At 40.2% G+C, this 19,061-nt stretch overlaps 1 protein-coding gene across 3 annotated transcripts in view; it reads left to right on the forward strand.

The window, feature by feature from the left end:
- LOC121873197 (alpha-(1,3)-fucosyltransferase C-like) overlaps positions 1-19,061 on the forward strand; it is a 45,741-nt gene that overhangs the window by 3,347 nt on the left and 23,333 nt on the right. For all 3 annotated transcript variants that reach the window (XM_042376549.1, XM_042376548.1, XM_042376547.1), the window contains exons 2-5: positions 2,792-3,045; positions 10,824-10,969; positions 17,878-18,220; positions 18,738-18,910. In XM_042376549.1, the coding sequence (XP_042232483.1) occupies positions 2,842-3,045; positions 10,824-10,969; positions 17,878-18,220; positions 18,738-18,910 (866 nt within the window). In that variant the 5' untranslated portion in view covers positions 2,792-2,841. The remainder of the gene's footprint in view (positions 1-2,791; positions 3,046-10,823; positions 10,970-17,877; positions 18,221-18,737; positions 18,911-19,061) is intronic.

The following is a 19,061-nucleotide window of genomic DNA, read 5'->3' on the forward strand; positions in this document are numbered from 1 at the left end:
CGCTGTGGGCTCCTTTCAAGCGAAGATCACTTACGGCGACAGGTCGTGTCACGGATGGATCGACGTGCAGCTTACTCTCGCTACACCCTTGTTGTCGTGGGAGCACTGCAAGGAGTTAGGCGTGGTGCCCAGAGACTTTCCCGAGCAGATCCCAGCTGCTCGGTACACCGCCAGCAGGATGCGTGAATCAACGAGCGACGCGCCTGGCGCTGCCGCACAGAGCTGCCCAGAACCCGCGTCCACTCCTACCCACACAGGACGCTCCCCTGCCCAGATCCTGTATGGTCACCCTCTCCGTTTTCCTGCACATGCCAAGGCCGCCAAGGTCTTTGCGAAGGAGTGGCAGACCAGAGCCGAGAGCTGCGACCGCCAAGGCTCGGTATGACGACCATGCCCGCCCTCTTCAGCCACTGGAGATTGGTGCCCTTGTCCGTGTCCTGGACCCGACGACGACACGTTGGGACAAGGTGGGCAAAGTGATGGGCGTCGGCCGGTCGCGGGACTACAAGGTCAGGATGCCGAGCGGCCGTGTCTGGTGGAGGAACCACCGCTTCCTCCGGCCAGTCCCACCCCCTGCTGCTGGCCCCCTGGCCGAGGACGAGTCCCCTACACCTCACGAGGATCCGCCCCACAGTGCACCTCGACGCTTGGAGCGACTTAGGACTAAGAAGTCCGCTCAAGACAAAGACAATGAGCGTGAGGGGGGAGGGAGATGTAGGTTATGTATCTAAGCTACTGTGCCGAGTAGCATTTATATATGTAATTACGTGGCAACACTGCACGTGTTATGTGGCAACATTGCCCCGAGGCTGCCATATAGCAAGGCAGTCTCAGTTTGACTCTGTGGGCCGTGCATGGCACACGCAAGTCACCACTTGTATTTCTCCTATCCTTTAATAAATGGACTTCAGTGTTACCCGGTGTTTCCCTACCCATCACTGCCTTCTTCAGGGAACACTTGGAACCTTCAGTTATAATCATGGTCGTGGTTGTTATAATCATGGTCGTGGTTGTTACAATCATATTCTTGGTTGTTATAATCATATTCGTGGTTGTTATAATCATGGTCGTGGTTGTTATAATCATGGTTGTGGGTGTTATAATCATAGTCGTGGTTGTTATAATCATAGTCGTGGTTGTTATATTCATGGTCATGGTTGTTATAATCATGGTCGTGGTTACTGTCATAAAAAAAAAATTATTATGACTCACCGATGATCATTCCGAGATAAATTATATTATGAAGAGAAGTGACCTTGATTCTGGTTAGATTAGTCACCATCTGCTTAAGTCATCACCTGTGTTGAGTCATCATAGCCATCATCTATGTTAGTCAGTTTTAGGTCCATCTCACATGACTGACCGACCATCGATGTTCTTTCCCGGCGAGGGTGTGAGTTTTCAATGCGTCTTATTACTTACGCTGGTGGATGTAAGACCTCCTACCCTCACTGACGCAGCTATGGTCAATTTGGTATTATTCTTGTTTATAAATGCCTTCTAATCTGTCTCAAGTCTATCCGTCGTGTCTATTGCCATCCCAACTGTCTGTTCGTCTGCGTGGTGTTTGACTGTAAGCCCGTCTGTACTCTTTGTGTCGTCAAATCTGTATGTCTTATCCGTTGTTGGCGTGTGTCTGCCTGTTTGTCTAATGTGAACCAGTCAGTCAGCTGTCTGTCTGTCATGTTAGTTGCCATATTGTCTATTTGTGCATGTATGAATCTGTCTATTTTTGTCAACCTCCGGTCTGTTTCACTGTCTATATTCACCCTGTATCTATTGTAGTCATCTTCTCCATTCATTCCTGTTATTATCTTTTTATCTCTTCTCCTTTTCCATGTACAGTCACCCACAGGAATAAGTACACATTGTAGCTGTAAGGTCGTCTGATAACGTTGAAACTGCGCATCCAGATGCAGGATGAAACTCAGCTCCCCCCACCTGTGATCTCTAACTATTTTCTGTTTCCCCTTCTTTATTCTTCTATTTACTCATCTTCCTTCCTTTACTAATACAAACAACATTAAAACAAAAGTAGACTAAGAAAAAAGTGGGGGGAGGAGGAAGGAGGGTGCGCCAAGTCCGTAGACTTTCATCATTTTCCAGCTTAAATAAAATGGTTAATTAATGGCTTCCTAAAGAAACCATCGATATGGGACCAGGTTTGTTCCACTCTACGATTTTTTTGCGATTTTTCCACCAAGTTTGATGAAAAACGATTGTGCCATTTCGGCTGCCCAGAACAGACACACACACAAACAGACAAACAGGCACACGCCTATTCCTATAGTATATTAGATATTAGATGTTATTCTTTGAGGCTGTAACTGTGTCTATCCGGTCTGACAATGTGATAATGTGTGTGTTATGCTTAATAGGGTTAATATCTGATTAGCTTTTAAAATGTTAATGACATATTTGTTAAATCGGGATAACTTGATTTTTACATCTACAACTTAATACAAATTTCTTTATATATGGTAAACTTTGCTCTATTTTACTTAAGACGTTTACCATCGTAAGATAGCTTTACCTTAAGTAGGTTAGGTAAAGTTACGTTAGGATAAGTTAGGGTATGTCAGGATAAGTTAGGTTAGGTAATGTATGAATCTGATCATTCATATGTACAGTATTATGATGTACTATATTATCAATTGCCAGTCAGAAATGTGATTAAAAAAGATATTTACGTACATAGAAGTTATCGCTTATGCACTTATCCCTAATATCCGAAAAATAAAAATACTGGCAAGAAAACTCAAATAATAATGTATCATATGTTCCCAAACAGGTGTGTATAAGAAAGTATATTACAAGTTACTGCATTGTGTAACGTAATTGATGAAAGCACGGTGGCTACCACACCATTGTTACTGCCGCCAAGCCCATCTGGTCACAACCATCGTCTGGTCTTTCTTCGCCACGACTACCTGTTTCATCGCCACGACTACCTGTTTCATCGCCACGACTACCTGTTTCATCGCCACGACTACCTGTTTCATCGCCACGACTACCTGTTTCATCACTATCACCATGAATAAACTGGTAATCTTGCTCGTGTTTAGATAGATAGATAGATAGATATTTATTTATGCAGGAGAATTGCAATGCAAAGTCACACTGGTTTAGCATGTGAACCTCAAGATTACATATTCATAACTTCAAATGGCAGTATTTATTATTAAACGCAAAGAAAAAGACATCTTCTCTCGGTGAAAGAGATTGTGTGTGTGTGTGTGTGTGTGTGTGTGTGTGAGTGTGTGCAATAATAATAATAATAATAATAATAATAATAATAATAATAATAATAATAATAATAATAATAATAATAATAATAATAATAATAATAATAATAATAATGTAAACGCCTTAGTTAAGGACATTCAGGTGACGGGCAAGTCGAAGGGAATAATTGAAACCCGTCTTTTGACGCATTCAATATTTATTGATGTGGTCAAAACTTGCAGAGGAGAAGGCTTTCATAATAATACATGGTGATCCATCTCATACATAATTAGTTAATCTTACACAATTTTATCTGAATTACAATTTATTAAACACACAGACATAACACAAAGTTTATAACTCTATTAATCTTAGCTTCGCTTCATTCTGCATTTTCTTATTACTCCAAGTTCGGCAGAAACGAGTAGGCGTAATTAGTCAACAATATTTCAGTACCGAGGGGTATGTCATCACTTAGGCTGTACTTACAAGTGCGGGTCAATGCAGATCAGTATTGTGTTCCAAGAGGCAACATTATTGAGTAAATCGTCCCAGCACAAATTCTCGGACAGGAGAAGGCTGGTCTTCACAGCATCACTAGAGAGGGCGATCTGTCTCATGGAGGGGCGGGCAGCACCGCCACCAGTCGAAGACAGTCCACTCAGCAGAACCAGGACTTGACTGTAAACACTTCTGCATCTGGCGAGGTCACGGGTCGAAGGATTTAATGGCATCACACGCCAGCAGTGTAGCTGAAGCCAGCGGCGATAACAAATAATAATAATAATAATAATAATAATAATAATAATAATAATAATAATAATAATAATAATAATAATAATAATAATAATAATAATAATAATAATAAAAATAATAATAATTAACTGTTTATTGAGCATGGCAACCAGAAGGTTGAAAATATGCGGCACCATAATTGGGGAATGGAGCACTTGATTGACAAATAATATACAAGTAACATTAGTGACACAAATATGATATATAAAGCAAGGTGGGGAGAAGGTCATACTACAGGGCATTTCAACATAGTAACAGTGCAAAAAGGTAAGATTGGCTAGGAGTAAACACACTGGTTGACTACGAGTTGTTGATAATTTTTACAGTGGTTGGGACTGGGTTGTTCTTATAGCGATCATTACGTGCTTGTATAGGCTGGATGTGGTTGTGGTGTCGAACAGCAATTAGCGGACGAGAGATCTCAGGTGGAAGGAGGACCTGGTGGAGGATGGTGCAGAAGCTTCTCACGAAATTTGCAGATGAGGTCGTGGTGATGATCAGAGAGAGCCGAGAGGGTCAGTGTGTTAAGGGCTTCTTGATATGTGGAGTAGGAGGGGGACGGAATAATCTTGCATGCCCTCTTCTGTACCTTTTCTAGGTGTTTCCGATGTGTGGCATTTAGGGAGGAAGACCGGGCAGGGGAGGCATCGGTGAGCTTGGGAAGTATGACTGTTGAATAAACACTGTGTGTATAATAATAATAATAATAATAATAATAATAATTATAATACTCAAAGGTTTATTGAAAAAGTTCAGGAGCACGAAGGCTGAGAATATACATTAGACAAAAATGATTTATTACATGAGAACATGATGGTAATGTTTCATTGTTTCACTTTTGTCGTATATTTCATTCCTTTTGAAATTATCATCTATTGATTGTATTTTCCGTAATTTGCTCCTTAATTGTTTCAAGGTTTTAGTACATATTATGTCGATCTCGTACTTTTCCGTGGCTCTTTTTGCTATTATATCTACTGCTTCATTAAGACCAATGCCAACATGTGAAGGGACCCATACAAATTGAACATTATGGCCATTTTTCCTTATTGTATTTACTAATTTTCTACATGAACCAATAATGTGTTCGAAGACTGGACTCCCACTGTTCAAAGAATCCAAAGCTGCCCTACTATCAACAACAAAAATATGCATCTTTATACCGACTCCTTGAAAATCATGAATACCTGGTTTTCCTATGAACAGTATATTTTTAATGAATGCTATTGTTTGTGTTGCTAATAATATATTTAGAATTCCACAAACATATATTGATTAAAAATGAACTACATGGAATAACGAAATTGAGATTAAAAAAACAAATAAAATATTTTTTTCATTATCACTTCCATTACGAATGCCATCAGGGCGCTGTGTTCTAATTTCCTCAATAAAACTGCATATGGCTTCAAAATTCTCCAAAGAAGTGTTCAAATTTCAAAATTTTCCCGGGGGGCTTACGGCGCCACCCGGAACTCCCAGATGTTTAGGCTCCCTTCACTCGCCACCCCACCCCCTTGGGTAGTTATAATGAGGGGGGCCTCCACAAAGAGGCTGCCCATGGGCCTCCACAGGTCTAAATCCGGCACTGTCTTTGGCATCAATTAGTGACACAAACATTAAAAACAATACTATTCAAATTATTTAAGAAATATTAAACTACACACAGCAAGATAATATCAGTAACTGAAAAAATAGTATTAACTACAGGACCTATTGCCTACACACATGAACAGGCCTTAAGGGCACTCAACAGGTTAATATCAGTCCCTGCGAGCTGGGAATAAACGATATTAAGAAAATTATTAACTACATACACACTCTAAATACGCCTTACATTATGTCCTGTAACATGCTTCACCCAACTCAACATACACCCATAATAAGGGAGATAAAATGTTTCTCTAGGTATCCCCTAGACTCCTCGTCTCAGTGTATGACCATTAATTTACTCAGATAGCCTCAGTGTACACTCAGTGCATCCATGGGCGGGAAGAGAGAACGCCAGCAGGTGACCCTGGCCAGTAGGTAACACTTCTAGCTGACCGAAGAGACGTGGTGTTGTGCACCCACGTGGGGAGAACTGATCACCCAATGCTGATGCTGGTCCCATGTCGTTTTAGTTGTCGGGAGCACTCGTTCACTCAAGAGATCCCTTGCTAACCCCGCTAACCAGTGACAAGGCTGCACTGATCGTTCCAACTGCGACCATCGCCAATCATCAATCATCAATGGCGTCAAACGGCAGTCATCAATCGCGGTCATCACTCGCAGTCATACCGCCAGTGGACGTTATCATACCGTAAACGTTTTCACACCACGTGGGCTCTACAGAACCCTGAAAAAACCCGGGCTGTTAGCTATTGTCTCACATCACAGTTTGTTCCTACCTCCCTATCTAGCCTTGTCTGAGATTGAATAAAACTTACTTGTTAATACTGATGTTAAATAAACGAAGGAACCAGTTCACGCGATCCGTCTCTCCTGGGTACAGAACATAGATGGTCCTGCTAGCTTGACCTCTCTCACAACTCCCCAAGCCACGCTTGCTCACATGTTCACGCTTTTCAGGAGTGAGTTATTTACCAGACGATTAACAGCTTAATTAGGACATATGCAACATTTTCAGACTGGGAAATGATCTATAATTATTTTTAATTTAATAACTGATATTTAATTTCATGATTTGCGTCCCTATTAACTCGGTAAATTACATTTAATATCGTATAGGCCTAGTTCCAGAAACTCTCACTACGTACTGGAGCACGGGAACGCTGTCTTCCCTCAGACGACCTTGAACTCAATATCGCCAATGGCGCGGCGTCTGAAATTACTCTGAAATTTCTGAACATTAACGAACTCAATCCAGAAGGTCGTTCGTTAACCGAAACCATTGTTTCAATGGGTTTTTGGGTAATTGGTTCCAGCTCACCGAATATTTCCTAAATTCAACAAAAATGGTAGAAAAGTTCACTTACTTTGAGGTGTGTATGTAGAAGGCTCCTGGATGATGATGATGATGATGGGATTTAGAATGGGGGTGGAGGAGAAGGAAGAAGAGAAGGCATTGGGGTGGAAGAGAAGTCACCACATGGTCACCCATAAAATTTTAGCTCTCTTGGTGTAATTCAAGATTATTTTCTTTTAATCAACACTGCACTGCATTATATATTGTCAATATGTAAAATATATTTCAAAATGACCAATAATTTGCTTGGAAACACAGAAAAAAAGCGTTTAGTTGAAGAGAGTCTCAAGCAAGATGTTACCTCCAGTGAAAACAGAGAGAGACTAACTCCTGTTTGCTGTGTTAAGAGGCTGGATGCGGCGCATTAAACTAGTCACTTTACCTTCAATTATGTTCAATAATTGTTAAAATGACTAAAAAATTGAATATTAAACTTTTAAAATTATTGAATAGTATAAACTTCTTGATATTTACTAAAATAGTAAGGAATTTAAGCCCTAGAACCGATTAATGTATTGGCGGACTGATACTAAAGCTAGTTGCCGGGTCAGTACAAGCGAAAACATGTTGAGGTCGGTTCGTAAGAACTTCGTTAACCGAATTTTGTTTCGTTAACCGAATTGAAGATCCTTATGGAATGCAGTTCGTTAATCGAAATTTAACGTTACAATGGAGTTCATTCGAATGAGAAGAAATCAAAGACAGCTTAAAAATCGCGTGGGAAATTTGTTCATGTAGCGTAAACCTAAAATTAGCTAGAATCATTGTAAGTGATTTACGAATGTGTTAGTATTCATGTTGTCCCAGTTGTATCTTGAGGCTGAATAATTGACAAGTCATAACAAACCATTACTACAGGGTAACGCGAGTCGTCCAACTGACCAGACAAGGAGTGGGCTGTCTAGGGAGACCTAGTAAAATCGTCTTGAAGAACATATAGTTAATTATGAATTTCTTAGATTAAATTTCCATGGAAAACAACTCAAGTAAGAGTAAGAAAAGAAGTTTTCAAGGCACGCATTACTAAATATCAATATCAATATATGGAGAACAGAATAAATTCACTGAGAATGTGAGGCCCTACCTACAATTCATGACGTCATGGGCCTAGACTTGCGAGCGCAGATAGATGAATACCAATACAATATATGAGGCTATGCGCCACCCAGGCCAAAACCATGTATGTGTGACACTATGCCACCCACGTTTTTTTAGTGAAGTATACCATCAATTATAATTAATAATTATTAAACAAAATATAATGACAACCTCACTCACCGCTCTGTCGTCACGAAGGAGATAAACTTTTTGTCACTTATCCATCAGTTGTGAGGAAAATCTGGTTAATTATTATCATAATATGTAGGTCAGGGGAAGTTAAAGGACACAGGACAAAATTTGATAATATGTTATATCCCTAAACTTAGCTAATTCCTTGAAAAGGACCTCCTCACTCACACTCTTAAGATTACCAGGATCAACACTTATGAAAAGGCTAGCCTGGCTGACCTCCTCTACAACCTGGCAGCACGACTTTAATAATTTGCCCCCACTCATCATATACCGAGGTACAACTTCTGAATAATCCTGTTTCTTCCGAGATCACCCGTAATTTACAATTATTTTGCTATTCAATTACTTTACCCTTTTTTAAATCTATACGTTTCCATTCTGATGAATGGTCACACAATATCATTGGTGAAGTTAGCATCATGGTCCTCTCAGGAGAGAGGACGGTTGTTGTGATTACTTGTGTAGCAATTATGTTTGACTGTTTGACAGAAGTTATGAACATAAACCAAATCTCTACACCTTTCTGTAGGAATGTGTGTGTAAAGGCCTTTCTGCTAAATCATAGACAGCACAGGTATACGTTTTGAGTTGTTTGAATAAGCTGTAGTGGGCCATTTGGATAAGCTGTAGCGTGCCCTAAGTTGTTTAAATAAACTGTAGTGGGCCATGAGTTGTTTAAATTAGCTGTAGTGGGCCATGGGTTTTTAAATAAACTGTAGTGGGCCATAACAACAAGCTGTAGTGGGCCCTAAGTTGTTTAAATAAGCTGTAGTGGGCTATAAGTTGTTGAATAAGCTGTAGTGGGCCATATGTGGTTTGAATAAGCTGTAGTGGACCATAAGTCGTTTGAATAAGCACTAGTGGATCATAAGTTGTTTGAATTAGCTGTAGTGGGCCATAAGTTGTTTAAATATGCTGTAATGGGCCATAAGTTGTTTAAATAAACTATAGTGGACCATAAAATGTTTGAACTAGCTTTAGTGGGTTGTAAGCTGTTTGAATAAGCTCTTGTGAGCCATAAGTTGTTTGGATAAGCTGTAGTGGGCCTTAAGTTGTTTGAATTAGCTGTAGCGGGTCGTAAGTTGTTTGAATAAGCTGTAATGGACTATAAATGTTTGGATAAGCTGTAGTGGGTCATAAATTGTTTGGATAAGCTTGTAATAAAAGGGACGGTCACACCCACACACGCCTATGGGCACGACGGCTAGTCGTTATGAGGGGAACTTTAAATTTGACGTGTGGGGCTCTGTGTTGTTACAGTATCTGTAACCAAGTGACATGGAGATAGCTCCACCCATAGAACTGGCTTGACTACGCCCATATTTTGAACTCGACAATAAGTGAAAAAAAATGCCTAAAGAATCTTTGAAAGACGGACCATCATTGGACACTGAGAATATACTCTCTACTGCCAAGAGATAATGTTAGATGTACAGTCAGTTTAGCGTTGGGTGTGGTGTGGTCTGGTCGGGCACCTGGCGTGGACTAGCGACAACAGTACTGGGCGCGGCAAGGTTGATGGAGGTTTGTCTGTAATCGTACGGGTGTATTGTAATGGGCCCCTGTCTCATCAACAGAACATATTATATAAATGGGTCAATACATCTGATATTATATTCAGATTCACCCCCTGTAACTTTCCACTGTCTATGAGTAAGACATGAGTTGTACACGTGAGAGGGCAACTCTCCCAGGAGGGAGAGACCCATAGTCAGCATATCTGTAAGCCCGCACAGCGAGGCCCTCACTCCTGAGTCGCTCACTGAAAGTTATATCGTAAGGACGTGACCTAACGTTTATAATACATAAACGCCGTCCCTTTCTCATTCACTCCTATACAGTGGAACTTACGGTCGATCAACACTCAAATAATAAATATATGTGAACGGCCTGGTTAATTGCACAAGTAGCCGATTCAGTATAGTGAATTCCCTCCCCCACGGTATATCTAGATAGAAATAGGGATAAGACATATAACTTCATATTACGTCTTTTGTTGAATAAATTTAATTAGTCAGACATCTCTACATTTCCCCCTGACTAATCTAATAACAATAATGAGTCCCTAGTAACAGATGGATGAGTACAAATAAGTAAATGGTATTAAGATAAAGGAAGAACCAAGTGGTTCCCTTTAATTAAACTAAATTGCCTGCACACGAGCTGTAATGGACTATAATTTGTTTGAATAAGCTGTAGTAGTATGAGTTGTGATAGAGGAAGTTAGTATTATTTGACAGAATATTATTTTTATAAAAGTTTAGCCAAATGTTGATACTGATTTCCGGGTGAGATAAAAATGCCGTGGCTTTCTGTAAGATCAGGGAAAAGTATGTTTGTCTTTAGTGAAAATTCTTAAAGACAGAGACAGAACGAAACTTTAGACATAAGATGATTGATATATATGATGAAGTATGACAGTATGATAAACGTCTTAGATGACCTGAATAGTAGCTGTAACGCTAATTATATAACTAATTAATCTAACATATTCTATCACGTGATCCAATGCCTTAACTAAATACAATCTTTCTTTCTGCAGCATAAATTCTTGATAGCGTTGGTAACGTTAACTGTACTAATAGTTACGATCTACCTGCTGTCTGCTAACGACGTCCCTATCATCTTACTACCAATGAAATCATTCAGACATGAAGGAACGTTATTCGGGATCAGCGAAGAGACGCGGTAAGTGCTAGCAGCGATAACAATACATTTTGGTAAGTACAGGGTGTACACAATGTTTTCTTCCACCCAGTGTCTTATTCAGGGTGTACACAATGTTCTCCTCCACCCAATGTTTTATTCAGGGTGTACACAATGTTCTCTTCCACCTAATGTCTTATTCAGGGTGTCCACAAAGTTCTCTTCTACCCAATGTTTTATTCAGGGTGTCCACAATGTTCTCTTCTGCCCAATGTTTTATTCAGGGTGTACACAATACTCTCTTCTACCCAATGTCTTATTCAGGGTGTCCACAATGTTCTCTTCTATCCAAAGTTTTATTCAGGGTGTACACAATGTTCTCTTCTACCCAATGTTTTATTCAGGGTGTCCACAATGCTCTCTTCTACCCAATGTTTTATTCAGGGTGTCCACAATGCTCTCTTCTACCCAATGTCTGTTTGTTCATTTGAGGGATAACAAGCATTGCATTGACTGGGATAATGCCTCCTCAATATTACCATGTAATTCAATTGATAGTAGGAACATCATAGAATCTAGTCTTATTAAACATACCGAAGCATTCAACATGAATTTGAGTAACGGCATGTACAAGCTGGACAATTTTGTAATTAAGAAGATTTGTGATCAGGTGAGAAGGCCGGGTCACTTGACCATCTGACCTGACCACCAACCGTTGTGTGCTATTTAAAGATTAGTAGGGTCATTACCTAATACCTGACCATTGTGGACCTGGTCTCACCCTCCTCTGTATATATACACCTTGATTTGTATTACTCTCTCTAGTCTGTACTCACCCCTGAAGATGTGAATTACACGAAAGCGCTTGGGAACTTCGTGTTTTCTTCTTTCCTTGTGGTTATCAGCATATATATATATATATATATATATATATATATATATATATATATATATATATATATATATATATATATATATATATATATATATATATATATATATATATATATATATATATATATATATATATATATATATATATATATATATATATATATATATATATATATATTTTTTTTTTTATGGGATTACCCCACCAGGCCACAGGTCAATGACCCACATCAGGGTCTCGGGGCGAAATAATAATAATAATAATAATAATAATAATAATAATAATTAATACAAATACTGAAAATATTAAATCAAAATATAATAATACTACTATTACTAATACTACTATTCTACTAATAATAAGGGACCATAAATAAAATATATAAATCAATTGTGAGAAACGATATACTGTATGTATGTTGTGTTGTCAAAGTAAGAAAAACAATTGAAACCCTGTGAATGTGTGTAAATGAGGCAGAAAGGTACATCAGCAACCTGATCTGGCATACTGGCAGCAGCGTCTCCCATTGCTCAACACATTATGCTTCCAATATCTTCCCAGGCGTTAGTAGCATTTGTTAGTTTGACCTTTTTCTCTCTTTCCTTTTCTTCTTTTAGACTTTCCATACTTCACCCACGCACTGGGAAGTCGCTGTGGCAATAGTGCAGGTCGAGGCATTTGTCAACTGCAACTTTTCGGAATATTCAATGTATTCATAACATTCTCTTATAGTCATAGGCAACACAAAATAATGTACTTCAACTTCAACTCAAAGACTGGATATTGGGTTATGAACACGAAATACATAGACCTGATTCATTGGGGCTCAGATATGCTCACTTTACACATTAGTTACAGACAACAAATAACTTAAATGATCATCAATGTCTCAGTTATCTTAATATACAGGTTTATGAATAATTCATATCTTAAGACTAATCTAAACAAAAGGCGCCATCTTTTGTTGTTTTCTCTGATAAGAATATTGGAGAAAACTTTTGTACGGATAACACACGAAAATAAACTGTTTTATGGACGATTGAGAATAATATGCGTCATCTCATCTGAAGGTAACTAAAATGTATTAATGTGATCAGTACACTGTACAGTGGCGGTCAAAAGTAATCATCCACTCCACCACCTAACCTCTGCCCCTGGTTAAATCCTTTCTACACGGCAAGTCACGTAGGGTGGAGAGGGGGACTAGTCGGCTTGGGGGAGAGCTGTTTGTTGGGGGGGTGGGGGTGAGAGGGTGATATGTGATGCAAATTGCTCATGGGAGAGGTAGGAGATTGAAGGAAGCAGGGAAATTCATGAAAGAAGGAAAGGAAGGATGGATGTTTGTTTTCTTTTCACTATATTATCATAGGTTTTTCACGTTTGAAAGAATAATAGATGAGGACCTTTATTTTATTATTATTACACTGTACTGTGTCATCCATTTTCTTATTATCATTTTATCAGGTTGTAGTTTAGGTTTTAAACAACGGTAATGAGATATTTATAATAACATGATATGAGGAGAAATATTGAATATGAAGGAGGAAATCACATTTATTTTTAATATTCGCCAACACAGGTCTTACAGAATCACTATAGCCCATCCAATGTCCTCCTCGCCTGTCCTTCGTGGTCTCCCAGGCTTAAAATTATATAATTTATATGAATTAAGACTTCAAATATGTATTGATTCCATTACAAACTGAAATTAGTCATCAAATCACACAAAATTATCACCGTGGCCGGTTTCTAAGCTCCCTCATTCCTCCCAGCGGGACTAACCAAAGTCTCTCAGTGACCTTAACCTCCCTTGTAATTTCTGACACACTATAGCCAGCCGTGAGCAATCCGATAATTTGCCAGCGACTTGGTGTAGAGCACCTTATGCTTAAAAGTCCCTTCATCTGGTACTGGATTTCGACCCCGTCAGCAAAATTGGCACTGGCACGAGTAAGGAAGGCAGCCAAGAAAATGGAAAAGAGAGTTGGTGTTACTGCACATCCCTGCTTAACCCCGTTTGGATAGGGAAGAACTCATTCTGGGTGCCATTGTGCAGGACTCTGCCATTCATGCCATTGTGAAGTTGTCTTACATTGGCAATGAATATTGGTGGGTAGCAAGAGAGCTTCCCTGCTGTCCGAGCCGAAGGCCTTAGTAAAGTTAATGAACGCTAAGTACAAGTCACAACGCTGTTCTCTGCACTTTTTCTGTATATGGTGGGCAGCAAAGATCGTATTAGTGGTGCCACGTGATGGTCTAAAGCCACATTGAGATTCTGGGAGGAAGTTTTCCGCCTCAGGAAGAAGTTTATTTAGGAGGACTCGATGGATAATCTTGCCAGCTACAGACAATAGCATGATCCCACGGTAGTTGCCACGGTTAGACCCGTCTCCCTTGGGGGACTTCCTCCTTCTCCCATATATTCTCCAGGAGAGAGTGAAGACGGCTGGTAGGCAGAGTCCCTGTGAATTTGTTATTTTTCGTCTGCTTGATGGTAGTAGCTACCTCATCCCGGAATGGAGTGCTGAGGAACATCCTGAGTAGTCAGGAGATCTACATCGGTGTTTCGGTTGAGCAACGAATAGTAGTGCTCTCTTGAGCACTAACGGATTCTTCGTTTTTTATTAGGGAGTTACCGTTGGATGAGCAGAGGGCGGCCACGCTATGAGTAGTTGGGCCATATATTGTTTTAGCATAATTTAAAAATTCACGCATTTTGTGTTGATCCGCAAATTTTTGCATTATCACATGCTATATTTTTCCACCAATCGGTTATTAGTTTCCGCTAGACCACTGCTTTCTTCTCGTGATGGTTTCAGCTCTGGTCCGAGACTTAGAGTTGTTCTACCAGTCAGTGATAGCAGCACGTATACTATTGATGAGTACTTCGATTTTCGGGTAGTTTTCAGCAAGCCAATCCTGGTGACCGGGCCGGGGGTCTCGTTGCAGGATTTTTTGATGACAGCTTTGATGGGACCCCATTCGGCACTCGGATTTTGGGTATTTGTTCTTAGGTTGTTTACAAGCCCACCATTGAGGTGCTCTCTAAAAGCATGTGCTACCGCTCGATCCTCCAGGCTCCTATAGTGTTAAAGTCTCATCTAGACGCTTGTTTCCTTCGCCGTTTTGGGACGACGTAAGAGGAGAGTTTGGCTCTGACGAGCCGAATATTTGTGTCACAGTGGCGTAAGCCACATGTGGCTCGGGTGATGAGGACATCTCTTTCTCTGACAATGATGTAGTCAATGAGATTCCAGTGTTTGGATCGTGGGTGTTGTCAAGAACCCTTGAACTTGTCAGCCAGCGTAAACAAGGTATTGGTGGTAGTGAGGTTGTGTGCAGCACACTTGCTAAGGAGGAATAGGCCGTTGGAATTACACTTGCCTACTCCGTCTCTTCTTATAGATCCTTGCCATATGTTAGCATCTCTGCCAACCCTGATATTGAAATCACCAAGGAGAACAACCTTATCTTCTCTGGGTATAGAGGTTAGCACTCTGTCAAGGTCGGCATAAAAGGCCTCCTTGATGTCATCCTCTGCATCCAGTGTTGGGGCGTATGCGCTGATGAAGAAGGCATGACTTGAGTGATTCAGTGGGATTCTGAGCGTCATGAAGCACTCGTTAATCCCAACTGGCATTTCGGTTAGCCTATGAAGGATGGATTGGTGAATGAAGAAAGCGAACTCCGTAAATGCAGGTTCTTTCCGCAGCAGGCTTACCCTTCCAGATGAAGGTATAGCCGGACCCCTGTTCTGTGAGACGACCCTCATCTGGAAGCTGGGACTCACTAATGGCGTCTATATCGATGTTATACTAAGACAGTTCTTTGGCCACAAGGGGTAGTTCCTCTTACAGGGCACTCATTTGTACCAATATCTAGAAGGGTCCTGACATTCCATGAGACGACCATAAGAGGTTGTTTAGTTTGTTTTTGCTTTGATCTGTTATTGTGAATATGTTTTCGACCGCATAAGGATGACCTAACTGGGTGCAGTTACCAGTCAGGTTGGTTCTTTAGGCAGATTATGTTTAGGGCACCTTTTCTAGCCCCCTCCCCATGTGGGGTGAGGAGAGTGGCTCCTGGTAAGGGCTGCTTAGTCGCACAGACATGACCGGTGTGCGCTGTCACTAAGATCCCAGTCATAAACGACTATCTTATCTACGCCGCCCAAGTGCAGAGTTGTGACCAGAGACTCCTGGTTATCATTTCTGCCTGTCCCCGTCGCCACTCTTTTGTCATCATAGGACTTTTAATAGGGATAGGGGTTTTGATGATGAGGAGAAGTATGATGAGCTGGATGAAGGCTGCGCATGAGTTGATTTATGTAGTGAGGCAATGCCTTCTTCCGCCAATGTAGTCGCTGGGTTCCCGTGTTGGTCACCTCTTTCATCTATTCCACTGTTGGGGTCTTACTGGAGCTCTGTAAGCATGTCTGCCTGATGTGGGGCTCCACCTCAGATTTTTCGTTCGGGGTTTATTCCCGTAGCCTTTTATTACCAAGGTTAATTCGCAATGCAGTGGGGCAGTGGTTGGTAGGCGCCAGGGCGTGTCCACATGCTAGTGGGTCTATGAGCCGTCCCTCTGGGGTCCACTGCTTCTCCAAGATCCCCTGCTGGGTCTAGCCTGGGGTCACGTGGCACCCAATTACCGTGTGTTGCCACGAGGAGGAACAGTACGACTCTTGAAGATGAAAAGACTGTGTACTGGCAGTGGAAGACTAACACAAGGTTGCTTCCCTGTTCACCAATGGGGATAGCCAGTGGCAGTAGCTTAAAGCGAGAGGAAACAAGCAGAGCCTGCAACATAAATGTCATTATGTTACCCGTAAGACCCTTAATAATAACTGCAAGACACTGATGAAGTCTAGGGAAACACATAGTTAGTAAAATAGACTACCTGTATATATTAAAGTTAACAGTCACTGTAACACACACAAAGGAAAATGGTCGTGAGAGAAATATTAATCACCAACTATAAAACCAAAGCCCAGCTATGAACTGACGTGGCGGGGCGCAAGAATGCTGACTAAAGGGCGTCATGATGTAGTGGGGCATGTTTAAGAGAAAGTTCTGGAACAGGACTGTGGCACCAGTACAGAACACATTAATATGATTAAAGTACAATCAGTAAGCATAATAACAATTCATGTATAAGTAAATACACATGTTATTAAATTACAGAAAGCTTACACACCGTCTATATACACACTGAACTGCATATCTGCATTGTCTATCATGCTGAAACAATTGTATATTTGTATGACGGTTTCACCTAATAAATATCAAACTGGTAAAATTTCCTCTTTACTTCATGAACTTGTTAATTGTAAGTTCATATTTCTTATTCTTAGTTTACTAAATCCTAATACTGAACATCCCAAAAACTTTTTAGTGTAGGTGAACATCCCGATGTCCCCTTGTGCGGGTGGTTAACACATCTTGCAATATTTCTCGTATATCTCATAAAACTTGCAGTGTCAAGTTCCTTTACCTCCATCATTCCACCACCACCACCAACAACAACAACAACAGAAACAAAAGATTTTCGTATTAATACAATATATCTTAATAGTAAACATCTAGAGCACGATTTTGTTGTGTTTCTAATTGAAAGATCCTCATTGCTAGGTATGTTAGCTAAATGTACCATCAGGTATATCTCGTCACACTCACTTACCGCTATACAGTATATGCGATTTATTGTCTCCTTGCTTAACAAATAAATCATTCATACTTCACTGAGCTACGCCTTCATTTAAGAACTACACTTCACACATTATGATAGTACAACACTGGAATAATCAAACAATATCAAATTCTATCAACAGGCCGAGGTTAATCTCGGTAACAAATCTCTTACGGTATCTATCGCGATGGTTGAGAATTGCATGATTCTCGAGAAACCTGACCTAATCTATACTCGAAAAGGAGACAACATGACTAGGGCAATTTCACGCCATTCACGAGAGACAACCTGACGAGATCTGTCCGTAAGATTACTGTAGTTCTGTATACTGACACACCTGTCTCAAGAATACTGAATTGGCTCTTTACAGAAATAAGAAGACACAAGATCCTGTCATAAAAAGAGGAACACAAAGTGAGGGAAACCCAGAGGCCAAGGAAACCTTGATGACACACCTACCACCAAAGTCAGGGACTTCTCAGGGCATGGTTACTGCACGCCAACCATCAAGCTCAGAGACAATCACCTCTAAAGACATCAACAGTGTTCATCTGCCACTACAGCCTGGGGATTCACATCTACCATACGAGGAACTGAATTTAAAGCAAATAAAACAATCACCTGTAGATCTGTTTAAAGAGACGCCCGAGACCAACGATGCACTCAACACTAATAATAATCCTCAGTTGAAGAAAATACTCTTTTGGAATGATGTGAGTTACCCCTACACGGCCTGCTGCTTGTTTTCTTTGTTTAAGATACAGTACATTTCTAAACACAAAGAGAAATTGATGTTACACATTATTACAGAGCCTCAACAACTAAGATTTTTCAGTGCATAACAACGTAAAATTTTTCAGAAATAGAACTAAGAGATTGCTAACGAATATACATGAAAAGAAAAAATCTTAATTCTAGCTAGTCTATGACAAGAGCTAACCTAGTGTAAATATCACCTCATAACAGAACATATTTTATTTTAATGTATTCTGTCACTATTTTCCCTACATTAGTTACGAGTACAACTATGATGTCACGAAGGAATTATGGAAATTCAGTAGCTTCAGACTCCCATCATCACTGATATTTACTTGTATTAAGTTTCGAATTTCATTAGAATTCTTGCTTATTAAAGACAAATATAAGCACTCTTGCTACAAAACTGTTGAAAAGCGAAAATATTGATAAGTACATCAGAAACATACCATGGATATTTTCTTATATTCTCAGGGTTACAGTAACAAGCACTTTGGGTTCGGGTTCGGTCGTGAGCCCTTCTTGCGTGCTGGCTGCCGGGTCAATACTTGCTTCACCACAGGCGACCGATCCCGATTTCCGCTGGAGGAGATTGACGCTCTTGTGTGGCACTTTAGATCAAATGACAAATCGCTTCCTACTGTCAGGTAAAGAAAGAGTACTTGAAAGATACGTTTATCATTGATGTTTTAATGTTGTGAGTCTGCGATTCAAAACTGAAGGTTTTTAAGCGTATACCAAGGTTAATAATTAGTACATCAACAATTAAATTTTATGAAACATCTTACGCTAGTCAAT

This window comes from Homarus americanus, unplaced genomic scaffold (assembly GCF_018991925.1).
Source record: "Homarus americanus isolate GMGI-L3 unplaced genomic scaffold, GMGI_Hamer_2.0 scaffold32929, whole genome shotgun sequence".
NCBI classification, from domain to species: domain Eukaryota; kingdom Metazoa; phylum Arthropoda; class Malacostraca; order Decapoda; family Nephropidae; genus Homarus; species Homarus americanus.